Source organism: Stenella coeruleoalba, assembly GCF_951394435.1.
Source record: "Stenella coeruleoalba genome assembly, chromosome: 13".
Taxonomy (NCBI): Eukaryota; Metazoa; Chordata; class Mammalia; order Artiodactyla; family Delphinidae; genus Stenella; species Stenella coeruleoalba.
In genome coordinates this window covers 83950318-83962684 of record NC_137159.1, presented here as the reverse complement: position 1 = coordinate 83962684, position 12367 = coordinate 83950318, and the positions used below count along the sequence as shown (strand labels likewise).

The 12367-nt window shown below is 36.3% G+C and overlaps 1 protein-coding gene across 3 annotated transcripts in view; it reads right to left on the bottom strand.

The window, feature by feature from the left end:
• Window positions 1-12367, bottom strand: part of KIDINS220 (kinase D interacting substrate 220) — a 97656-nt gene that overhangs the window by 25759 nt on the left and 59530 nt on the right. For all 3 annotated transcript variants that reach the window (XM_079941173.1, XM_079941171.1, XM_079941172.1), the window contains exons 23-24: window positions 1371-1549; window positions 55-281 (exon numbers count right to left, since the gene is read on the bottom strand). In XM_079941173.1, coding sequence (XP_079797299.1) covers window positions 55-281; window positions 1371-1549 — 406 coding nt within the window. The remainder of the gene's footprint in view (window positions 1-54; window positions 282-1370; window positions 1550-12367) is intronic.

Genomic DNA, 12367 nt, shown 5'->3' with positions numbered 1-12367 from the left:
TAATACTTCCCTGGAAGAAATTCTTAAAATTTAAGATTCCTAGCACTTGCTTACCCTGTTGTAGAATGGATGCTGGGGTCCCGTCATACCACTGTAATAGCTGCTATGAGGCTGTGGTGACACAACCCCTCCTCCAAACGGGGCACTGAAGGAGGCGGAAGAAGAGCAGGCCGACGCAGGCTGACTGTAGCCCGACGGTGGTCTAGGGGGAGCTTCGTGCAGAGGTAGCGGGGGATACGCAAGTCCTCCGATATTAATCTGGTCTCTTGCAGCTCGAACATCTAAAAGATTAAACAACACCCCAGAAGGCAAAAGAAAATAGAACATTAGTACTTAATCCAATTACCATTTCCTCCTTTAGGCACCAGATAGAAACATGACTGTATCGCTCTTGCCAAGGATTTCAACGGGGTTACAGAAGTAGACAGGAAATTTTGAATACTCCATAGACATTTTAGCAAGAGAAACTCAACTACTTTGCATAAAAGCTTTTGTTCACCATTTGAAAAGTCACCAACATCTGGATTCTTCTCCTCAGTTACCAGAACTATAAACTTTTTTTTCTGACTTTTCAAGGTATCTGTGCTATTCTAACAGTTCTTGTGACTCATAAAGTTTTGTTAATTATTAATAATTCAAACTTGTGTAGTAAATATAACGTTAGCTAAGATTATGGGTTTGCAAACTATACGTCTCATCCATCTCTGAACAATAACAATAACCAATTCCATAGTCACAAAATACACCTCTGACAACAGCCTTATAACAGGTATCTAAAAAAGAATGTAGGAGTATAAGGCTCTCTCTCCATAATTCCTGGAAAATGCCAAGGTGAGTCAGGAGCACCTGCATCATACAGAAGATGGTATGTTTCAGCAAAGGTTCTGTGTGTGTCCATGTGCATACAGTGGTGCCTCAAGGACAACTTAAATTCTTCCAAAATCCTCATGTCACTGTCCTCAAGTTCTAGTCCACAGATTTAAGCTAAAATTTTAAAAGTGATATAGATTTTCTTACCCCTCTGGATAGAGATCCCTATTAAAGACAGAAGACTGGTGACAGAAAAATTACAATGGACTGACATCTTAAAGTGGTGATTATACCGTTAAGAGGAACCTGATTCCAAGGAAGGTTCAGCTGTGTAGGCTGGGAAACATAAAAAGGTCAATTTAACAAACAGCATTTTCCTAGCATTCCCAAAAGATGTCAGACTGCCGATCCGCAGTTTCATTAATTCTCCTGTGTAGCGCTTGGTTCGATATTTCTTGGTGTTTCATGGAGCGCAGGAGAAACTTACACAGCTAAGTCAGAAACAGGAAAAGCCTTCAGTGTTGCAGAGAGGAAAAAGTAAATTTATTACTAATACCCACCTGCAATGATTTCCCGTAGTTTGGGGTCTAGATTTACAGTGCATGGCAAAAAGGTTTTTACATCTCGAGCCACAAGAACTGGCGTCCTTGAAGACAAAAACACTTCAAAATTTCTTATATCTCCATCTATTTCCAGGAGTGGCTCAACATCTTTAGTTGTTGGAATATTCTTTGATATTCTTCAAGTAAGAAACAAACAAAAATGGTCATTAATGTCACTAGTGGCAAATTCTGCATGTAACTTAAAATTTGTTATTTATAAAAATAACACATTATACACCTTGCTCTCATAATTTTTTTAAAGAAAAGAAAAAGGAACAAAACAAGTGGTATAGTTACAAAATTACTAAGGTAACAAGTGTGAGGTCAGAATTACATTGCCCTAATGAAAGGCAGGATTTGGGCTAGGAACACAGAGAAAGGAAAGTAACATATTCTAGGTATGTCACAGGTTTTATTTTCTATTATAACAGTAATCTGTGCTTACTATATAAGCATATATATAAGGCAAAGAAATACAGAAAAACAGAAAGGGGAAAAAATCCACATCATTTTACCAACCAGACACGATAACTACCAATTACAGTGTCACTTAGTCTATTTTTCATTATGCATAACTTTTAACCTAGTTGAATTTATATATGTAAATACTTTTGTATCAGGCAGAGGTCTTAAATGTAAAAACAAGTGACATTCATTAAAAAGTACTTAGTAAACACTTCTATGTTGAACTATACGAAACTGCCATTTTTATAGGTCAAAACGGTCAAATATTGACAATTCCATAGGGTTCAACCTACTACATGCCAGGCCATGCGCCAGTCTGAGGCAGTGAGTAAAAATACATCACAGAGGGATAAAGGAATAGAAAATATGAAGGAGCTTAAAAGACAAGGAAGTAGATGACAAATCTGGATATAACCCAAACGTCCACTAACAAGGAAAAGATAAATAACTTGTAGTATAGCCATATAATGGAATACTACTTAGCAATAAAAAGGGATGGACTTATTTATATATGCAACATGGATAAATCTCATAGTAAATTATGTTGAGTGAAAGAATATAGCAAATGAAAAATACATAGTTGTATTTTTTTTCATTTATATAAAACTAGAATATGTAAACCAACCTATAGTGACAGAAAAAGGATAAAGGTTCCCTGTGAAGTCAGGGATGTGAGGAAGAGAAATGACAGGGAGAGACTTCAAAGGAATGGGAGGGGACTTTAGGAAGTGATATGTCTGCTCTCCTGACAGCAGCGACAGCTTGGTGGGGATGCGTGCTGTGTGTCTGTATATGTGTGTACATATGTAAACTTCAGGAATTGTACAACTTAAATATGGCAGGTTCTTGTATGTCAATTATATCCCATAAAGCTGTTTTAGAATCACTGTAAATCTGAAGATGTCTTCAAAACACTCAATTCCCAATTAGTCAAGAATATTAACTGTGAGATTATACTGAGTCTAGTTTCAGAGAAGCAGTAAGATTTTCATGTTCTTCAAAAAAGTGAAATGGAATCTTACTCTAATACTAGTTATAGTTACGTAATTTCTCTGGGACTAGCACTTTACTACTCAGGCCCACTACTTGGCTAGTAGCCATTTATTAAAAGCCATCTAAAAGAAAATCCAGAGAACAAAATTAGCAAACAAGAAAAGAATAGGGTGCTGCTTAGAAAATAAGGATAGCAATTTTGTCTTAATGAATTTCAGGAAGTCCCTTTTATGGACTCATGCACACGTGCACAAAACAAAAAGCCCTCTGAAATGGGATTACTTCTTAATAAATTAAACTGGCTTTCAAACTGATTATTAAATATATTTAAAATGAAATGGAAAACTTGAAGAATGGTTTCACAGAATCATCTGCAGAAGTGGCCAAAATATCAGAGCTTCAACAGTTAAAAAGGTAGTTCATCTATTTCAGGAGTTTAACATAAAATACTAAGAAGAGAAGCTAGAAAGATTTAGATAAAAACACACAGCTGACAAGTCACATGAAACAAATTAACTGAATTTTAATGCCAGCTCTGCTTAAGCTTGAATGTGAACAGTGTTCTCAATACGATGAACAATACTGCTGTTCACAAGCCAACAGTCTGCTGCTGGTTTCCAGATTGAAGTCTCTATTCTAACCTTTTGAGCTCAATACATTAAACTCTTCTACTGAAAGAGATATTTATGTAAATGATAATCTTTTGGCAGTAGGCCACCAAAATCATATGTGCCTTTATTTTTCAGATATTTTTCCAAAGGTTAGTATTTAAAGAATTTAAGCAACTTCACTTTTCAATTAGGAGTGAATTTAAATTTCCAGTATTATGAATCATGTGAATTAAAGTTGCCAGCAGTTAAATGGCCCACAGAAGGCATTATAAAACCTCAGGCATCAGTGATCTCCCAGTAAGTTTAAATGCAATCTCCTTCTATGCTACCAATCTAGCAGTACTTGTTAATGCCAACATCAATGTAAGTTAAAAGCATTTTGATTATAAATGACAGTGGTTTAGAGAAAGTCCGTATTAATTCCTTGGCAGAAATTACATAAGCCATTCATATCACTTCCATTCAAAATAAGGTTTTAAATTACACAGAAAAAATTCCATTTTAAATCAAAATATAAATAGGTTCTAAGAGCATAATTTATGAAGAAGGCATATTTACCTTACTTTGTCTAAAAGTAGCTGCCTAATAATGTCATTATTTAATCGTAAGAGATTAAAAATTAAGATAAATTTTCTTTAAAAATTTTAAAAGGGAAAACTTTTAACTGCCTCAGAATTGAATTACTTTGAAACAATTTAACTTCCAGTAGACTCTCAAATACTTTCTATCAGTGAGTGTCCATTTGTTAAATACTCTCTATGCACAGAACACTTGGAGATTCTGGAAGATAGATGGAACACACAGAAAACAGCCACTCAGCATTGTAGCCAAACGGGTCAGAAACAAAAGGTAAAATGAAATCCATTGTTAAGCCCATTACTATCTGCAGACAAAAACCCTAGACAACTTTGGAGCTAACCACACTCTCCCCTTCCGTCTTAACCAGGTTAATTCCTGCTCATCCTTTGTCTCTCAGCTCAGCTCCCCCTCTTCAGGGAAGTCTTCCGTGAAACCACATTGCACTCCTCTATTACAAACCCTCATGATAGCACATATGCTTTCTTACATACACATATCACAATTAGAATGTTACACTATTCAGTAGTGGAATTATTTTATTAATGTCTATCTCCCCCCACTAGACGGTAAATTCCATTAAAGCTAAGAACAAGTTTGGTTTTGTTCACCACTGTATCTCCAGTGCTTAGCGCAGAATGCTGTCATATGACTTTTGCGTAATAAATATTTGTAGAGTGAACAAACTACACAAAACAGGATTGTTCCCAAAGAACTCTATTCTTTTAAAATAATTTTCACTTTAATTACCCTTTCTGATATTGAAAAAAAACCCTTGTGCTTGGGAAAGAGTACATTGATCCATTTCAGTTAATTTTTGTACATGGTGTGAAATAAGGGTCCAACTTCATTCTTTTGCATGTGGAAATCTAGTTGTTCCAGCACCATTTCTTGTAGAGACTATTCTTTCCCCCACTGAATGGACTTGGCACCCTTATTAAAGCTTAACTGGCCATAGATGTATGGGTTTATTTCCTGACTCTCAACTCTATTCCACTGGTTTATGTCTGTCCTTATATCAGTGCCACAGTGTTTTGATTACTATAGCTTTGTAGTTTGTGGTTTTTTTTAACATCTTTATTGGAGTATAATTGCTTTACAATGGTGTGTTAGTTTCTGCTTTATAACAAAGTGAATCAGCTATACACATTACATATATCCCCATATCCCCTCCCTCTTGTGTCTCCCTCCCACCCTCCCTACCCCACCCCTCTAGGTGGTCACAAAGCACCGAGCTGATCTCCCTGTGCTATGCAGCTGCTTCCCACTAGCTATCTATTTTACATTTGGTAGTGTATATAATTCCATGCCACTCTTTCACTTTGTCCCAGCTTACCCTTCCCCCCTCCCCGTGTCCTCAAGTCCATTCTCTACCTCTGCGCCTTTATTCCTGTCCTGCCCCTAGGTTCTTCAGAACCGTATTTTATTTATTTATTTATTTTTAGATTCCACATATATGTGTTAGCATATGGTATTTGTTTCTCTCTTTCTGTAATAAGTTTTAAAATCGAGAAAGAGTTCTCCAACTTTATTCTTTTTCAAGATTGTTTTGGCTATTTGGGGTCTCTTGCAATTTCATATGAATTTGAGGGTCAGGTTTCTGTTTCTGCAAAAAAGGCTACTGGAATTTAGAACGGGATTGCACTGAATCTGTAGATCACTTTGGATAATACTGACAATATTTAGTCTTCCTATCCATGAAGATAGGATATCTTTCCATTTATTTAGAACTTCTTTAATTTACCAATGTTTTGTAGTTTTCATTGTACAATTCTTTACCTCATTGGTTAAATTTATTCCTGGATATTTTATTCTATTTGGCACTATAGTAAATAGAAGTGCTTTCTTAATTTCCTTTCAGATTGTTCACTGGAGGTGTATAGAAACTCAACTGATTTTTGTGTTGATCTGTACCCTGAAACATTGAATTTATCAGCTCTAGTAGCTTTCTTGTGAAATTCTTTGGGATTTTCTACATACAGCATCATGTAATTTGTGATTAAAGATAGTTGCACTTCCTCATTTCCAAATGGATCCACTTATTTCTGTTTCTTGTCTAACTGTACTAGCTAGAACTTCCAGTATAATGTTGAAGAGCAGTGGTGAAAGCAGGTGACTTAGTCAACTCAGACTGCTATAACAGAATACCATAGACTGGTGGCTTAAACAACATTTATTTCTCACAGGTCTTAAGAGTCTGAAAGTCTGCGATCAGGGTGCCAGCATGATCAGGTTCTGATGAGAACCCTCTCTGACTTGCAGTTAGCTCTCTGATTCTTTTTATAAGGACACCAATCCCATCATAAGGACTCAGCCCTCATGACCTCACCTAAACCTACTTACCTCCCAAAGGTTCCACCTCTGAGTACCATCACACTGGGGGGTAGGTTTTCAACATATGAATTTTGCAGGGGACACATTCAGCCCATAGCAGCAGGCATCCTTATCTTGTTCCTGTCTTTAGGGGGGAAGCCTGCAATCTTTCACCACCGAGAATGTTAGCAATGCGTTTTTCCATAAATGCCCTTTACCACGTTAAGTAAATTCCCTTCTACTCCTAGTTTTCTAACAGTTTTTTAATCACGAAAGGGTGTTGCATTTTGTCAGATGCCTTTTGTGTATCCACTGAGTAGTCTGCAATCCTTTTTATTTTTGTAAGGTGGGTGGTAACATCCATATTTTCTGATTTTAGTTAATTCTGTCTTTTATTTCTTCTGTCAATCTAGTGAAAGGTTTGTCAATTTTGTTGATCTTTGCAAAGAGCTTTGGTTTCGTCAATTCTCACTACTGTTATTTTATTCTCTATTTATTTCCACTCTAATCATTATTATTTCCTTCCTTTTGCTAGATTTGAAATTTGTAAAATTTGCTTCTCTTTTTCTAGTTTCTCAAGGTTAAAGTTAGGCTATTAATACAAGATTTTTCTCCTTTTTAAATGTAAGTATTTATAGTTATAAATTTTCCTGTGTGCTGCATCCCATAAGTTTTAATCACCCCTAAAAAGTACCTTGAAGGAATTCTCTGGTGGTCCAGTGGTTAAGACTCTGTGCTTTCACTGCTGAGGGCATGGGTTCAATCACTGGTCAGGGGAACTAAGATCCGCATGGTGCAGCCAAAAAAAGAAAAAAGTACCTTGAAAATGATTCCATGAGTCACCTTTCATATTGTGTTGGAGAGAACGGTTAGCATAGGGGGTCAGAAAAATAGACACTTTCCTTGCTATAGCTAAAGTAACAGAATTACTTTATTACTTCTGTTACTAAAGTAATTAAAAGCTAAAACTCTCCATATGCAGAAGGTTGTGCTGAGTGCAAAGCAACAGTCAATGGAGCAAAGAACTTGTTGCAAAGAAAACAAAGAGGCATCTCCACGTGGTGGTCAGAGCTGATTTTCAAGACAACAGTGCGCAGTGTCAGGTTTGCTCACTCTTTAAAGTCACAAAAGTAATGCTGCATTTTATAGGCACCCTATTCAGTAAGCGCACTAGGAAACAACGAACAAAGCACTTGCACATGTGGCACACTGGGTATGTAATCATGCCAACCTTCAGGCTTGCTCGTTTGTTTCTGATGTCTGATATTTGATATGTGTGACTTGTATGCTCAAGGGTGATCTAATTAGGGTTGGTAACTACTGCAAACCATAAAAATACTTGTCCAGGTTGCCACAGGGATCACTGGCAGAGCTAAACAATGTTACTCTTTTACTTACTAGAAGAGCTTACTCTACATTTTTAAAAAACTGTTTCCCATTGAGGGTGTTCATTTCCAAGGAGATCTATTTGGCAAAAACATGAGGGCCCAAGATTACTTTTTTTACACTAATGAGGAAACATGTAGGCCTGTAATTTAATGGATAAAAGAGTGCTCAATATGCAAACTCAGTAGACTACCATTAGACACACAATTTGCATATCTGCAGCTGGGCTTCAGCTGAGCTTCACCTGGGTAGCACAAGGTGTAACTTTGGTGGTAGAAGTAATAGGAGGAAAATTTTATGACCACAAAAATCTCATTCTTGTTAAAAAAAAAAAAAAAAGGCGCTGAATCATTTTGACACAAAGGCATTTACACTCAAAGAGAAATGAGGTTGTTCAACTGCCTAGGAAACAAATGTAGTATAATCAAAGTCTGAGGGGGACAAAAATCCCCCTCTGAGGCTGTTATATAAACTTACTGCGTATTTACATGTTAGATGCTTCCCATTAAATTCAGTTTTAATAAAGGCAGTGATTTCTAGGAATACAATGCCTGCATGAAATGCAACTTGGCTATATTCTGAAACAAAAAGCAGAGTGTTTACTGCAATGACTTTCCTTAGATCCAGCCTTGATGATCTCAGATTCCTTAGAATAAGGCTGTAATGTTTGACAATTAAAATTAAAAGCCTTGAGGCTTTTTTAAGGCATAAAAATGTATTTAAAGGGTGGGTCACTTGTTAACTGTGTGTGATCTGGGACAAGTCATTTAACTCTCTAGACTCCAGCTTTCCTTATTTCAAAGGGGCTGAGGTAGATTTCTGAGGGCCTATCTGTGGCCCTCCAGATGCTTCCCAAGCCCCTGCCATGTGGGGAAATGCTCTTTCTCTCAAAGTGATGAAGGAAAGCTCTGGCCTACGCACAGATGTCCCTTCCATGTCCGAGCTCGCTTGATTCGCAGTGTAAACACGAGACACGTAAGCATAATTTTACTGGCTGCAAGACTGTACTTTTGGTAACTGCAGGGATGAGAAAGGATCAACAGGGAAGGTAAGACACGAAAGCCCAGAGAAGTAACGAAGAAAGTATCTGCTGAGGCTCAACCGTAATACTGGTAAGGCACTGCCTTCATTTATGTGTATTATGTAAAATGCTCTGTGTGAGGTAGCCCTTTCTTATATAAAATCTAATAGAAAAGATATTTAAATGTTGTAAAGAACTGAAAGGAAAAATTTTTTTAAAAACCAGTATTTGCTGAATACCTACTGCTTGCCATTCTTTGAGCCAGATGTTTTATCTAGTTTATCTAATTTCCCAACGCTCCATGAGGTGTTATTTCAGTTTTTAAAATGAGGAACCTGAGGCTCAGAGAGGTTAAGCAACTGGCCTGACATGGCCTGGCTGTAAGGGGCAGAGCTGGAGCCTGCGTCGGCCAGATTCACAACCCTGTACCCTGCTCCCTGCGCTGGTTCAAACCGAGTGCCACAGACATGGCTCACGATTCTTAAATTAATGATTTACCTGTTTTTAACTCCTTAAAATATAATAAAATAGAATGCTGTTACACATTAAATTTTAACACACTGAAGAAGACCAACATATAAGCCTGTGTTAGCAAGTTATCCTGGTTTTTTGTTTCAATTTTTTGCAGACTTGGAAATACAGTTTCTCCTCCATCTTCATGTATATATTCAAATTCCTTCATTGTTTTAAAATCCAGACCAGCACTTTTCCGTTAACAAAATTACTCAAGCCAGTACACTACTCCACCCTACGTGCCTGAGCACAGAGTGCCAAAGCTAGTTAGAAGATCTCAGTAATAATTCGTGACGTGACCCAGGTGACAGGACCCAGTCAGAGAAGCAGCACCCAACACTTTGACTATTAAAAAAAAATGTGAGCAACTGTAAAATTATATTAGTGATTCATCTAAGAAACAAAATCCCCAATTAAACTTTCAAGTTTCTGAATCAGATTAATTGAAAATATCCCACCATTGCAAAGCAAGTTTAAAAGTTGGTTAACGTTTGCATCTACTCATGATTTAGAATTATCTTGATATTACATTACCAAAACTAAGTATAGAAACAAACAGATGCTTGATCCAACACAGGACTGCAACAATCATCCACCGTTTTAATTTTAATATTCTTCAGAACAGCTCATTTTCCTATCTGAATTTATCAGGAAATGTTATAATTTGAATCAATTAATTTATATTCATTCTGCTTTATTTATTGGGTTTATACATAAGACTGAATTTGCAACAAGGTTTCCACCAGGGGGGAAAAAGCCTGAAAAACCATGTACTATAGCATGATGCCTACCCCAGTATTCCCATGCAGGTGATCAGATGATAGCAATTCAGATGACAAAACAGTAATTTCAAGCTAAGGTAACAGAGAAAACTTCAGTAAAGAGGTTGAGGCAAAACATTTCACAACAGACAATATGAAAATAGTTCTCTCTCATTAAAAAAGCAAAGCCCTAGTTTTATATCAAGAATTTATATGATGATATGACATTTTAAAATATTCTGACAAAAGTAAATAAGATCCAATTTTCATAGCTGTTTGAGGAACACTAATAACATCGTGAGGTGCTAGCAAGCAATAAGAGATGTTCATGTTATTGCTGCCTTTAAGAAATCGTAAGAAGTGTTACGCTAATCATATACAGGGCACAAATGTTTTGCAGTAAAATTCTGAATAACAATCAGGGAATGGAGGCTCTGAACTCAGAGTCTGCCTATAAATATGCCCAAGATTAAAGCAAAACTTTTATTATATGAGTTATCTTAAAGCTTTAACGTTTAATCAGCATGGAACCCAAGATCTACAATGTTTAGGATTTAGTATTTTAATATATAAACATAAATTTGTAAGCAGATCAATTAAAAAAAACTCCTTGTTCTTCATATCCCTTTGCCCAACAGTAACTTTAAAAGAATTTTAGGAGAAAAAAGTACTACACTAAACTTAATAAAAACTATACCATACGATCAGATAACCATTCGTTTATGATCATGATTCTCAGTGCTTACAAAAGTCCTGTGAAGCCATTCTTTAAATAACAGGAGTGAAAGTTGAACCTTAGACAGTTTAAAATGTTCATTAAACTCAGTGTTTTTCTTGTTTTTCTGCCATGGAAAAGGGAAAGCAAAACGCATTCACTCTATTTCTTGGCCGACCGTGCTAACAATGTTTCTGGTGAAATACTCCCCCCTCGTGGACTTTTTGGACATTGCAAACAGAGGTCATGTGCTTCGTGGTTTTACATAAGCATCTCACCATTACCTTAGCACTTCAATTAGCTGGCATTTTTATTATACATTACCTTTGCTTATTCTCAAATTTTGAAGAGTCTTAAAAGTATTTTCATTTGAAATTCTGAAATCACAAACCTCTGTTGAAAAAAAATAATTTCAGGGAAAATACTGATCTCTACCTGATCTCTAATGGTATATTTAACTTTTTGGACAAATTTGAATCCTTCAATAATCATATTCGTTTTTTAATGTAAATATGCATAATATTCTTATTGTATTATAAAATAAACTATAAACCTGCATAGGTAATGATATTTTTTATTTTACATATTAAAACATATTTAGAAAAACTGATTTTTTAATACTGTTTTCAAATAGTCTTCTTAGTTAATCTATTTTAGTTTTTCATGTTAAAGTTAGAAACACACAACTTTGAAACATTTAAAATTCCTTCTTTGGGCTTCCCTAGTGGCTCAGTGGTTAAGAATCTGCCTGACAGTGCAGGGGACACAGGTTCGAGCCCTGGTCTGGGAACATCCCATATGACGTGGAGCAACTAAACCCGTGCGCTGCAACTACTGAGCCTGCGCTCTAGAGCCCGCGAGCCACAACTACTGAGCCCGCGTGCCACAACTACTGAAGCCTGTGCTCCTAGAGCCCGTGCTCCGCAACAAGAGAAGCCACCACAATCAGAAGCCCACGCACCGCAACAAGTAGTCCCCACTCACAGCAACTAAAGAAAGCCTGCGCGCAAGAATAAAGACCCAACGCAGCCAAAAATAAATAGTTTTAAAAAATTCCTTTTTTGTTCTATATTAGTATAAAATACTGAAAATGGCATTATGAGTTTAAATGAGAAAATATTTAAAAAATCAATTTTACCCTATTGAAAACAAAAGAAAAGCTATTGAAAACGCTATCAAGAAAAAAATTACAGACACTTAGCAGACATAAAAATGGTATAAAGGCTTAAACACACAGATGTACCAGCTGTTTAAGTGCTAAATATCACAACTGATTTTATTTTTTTCAGTTTTCCATACAAAACCTACTGCAGTTGGTAGACACAATCAGAACTGAATGAAGCACTGATTTGGGGTTTTACATAAGTTGCTAAGAAGTTTGCATTTTTTTAATGGAAAAGATAAATTCCATCCTCTAAAAAAATGTGTATTTGCTACAACATTCCCATTGATACACAATAAATGATTCTAAATATGCACTTGAAAATGAATAAATTATATCTGGAAATAATAAAATTAGTTTAGTTCTGCATTTCTAATATCTCAGACCCACTGCCTAGCTCCGTAGTCACAGACAGCCTCCTGGCTTCCAGAAATGGGGC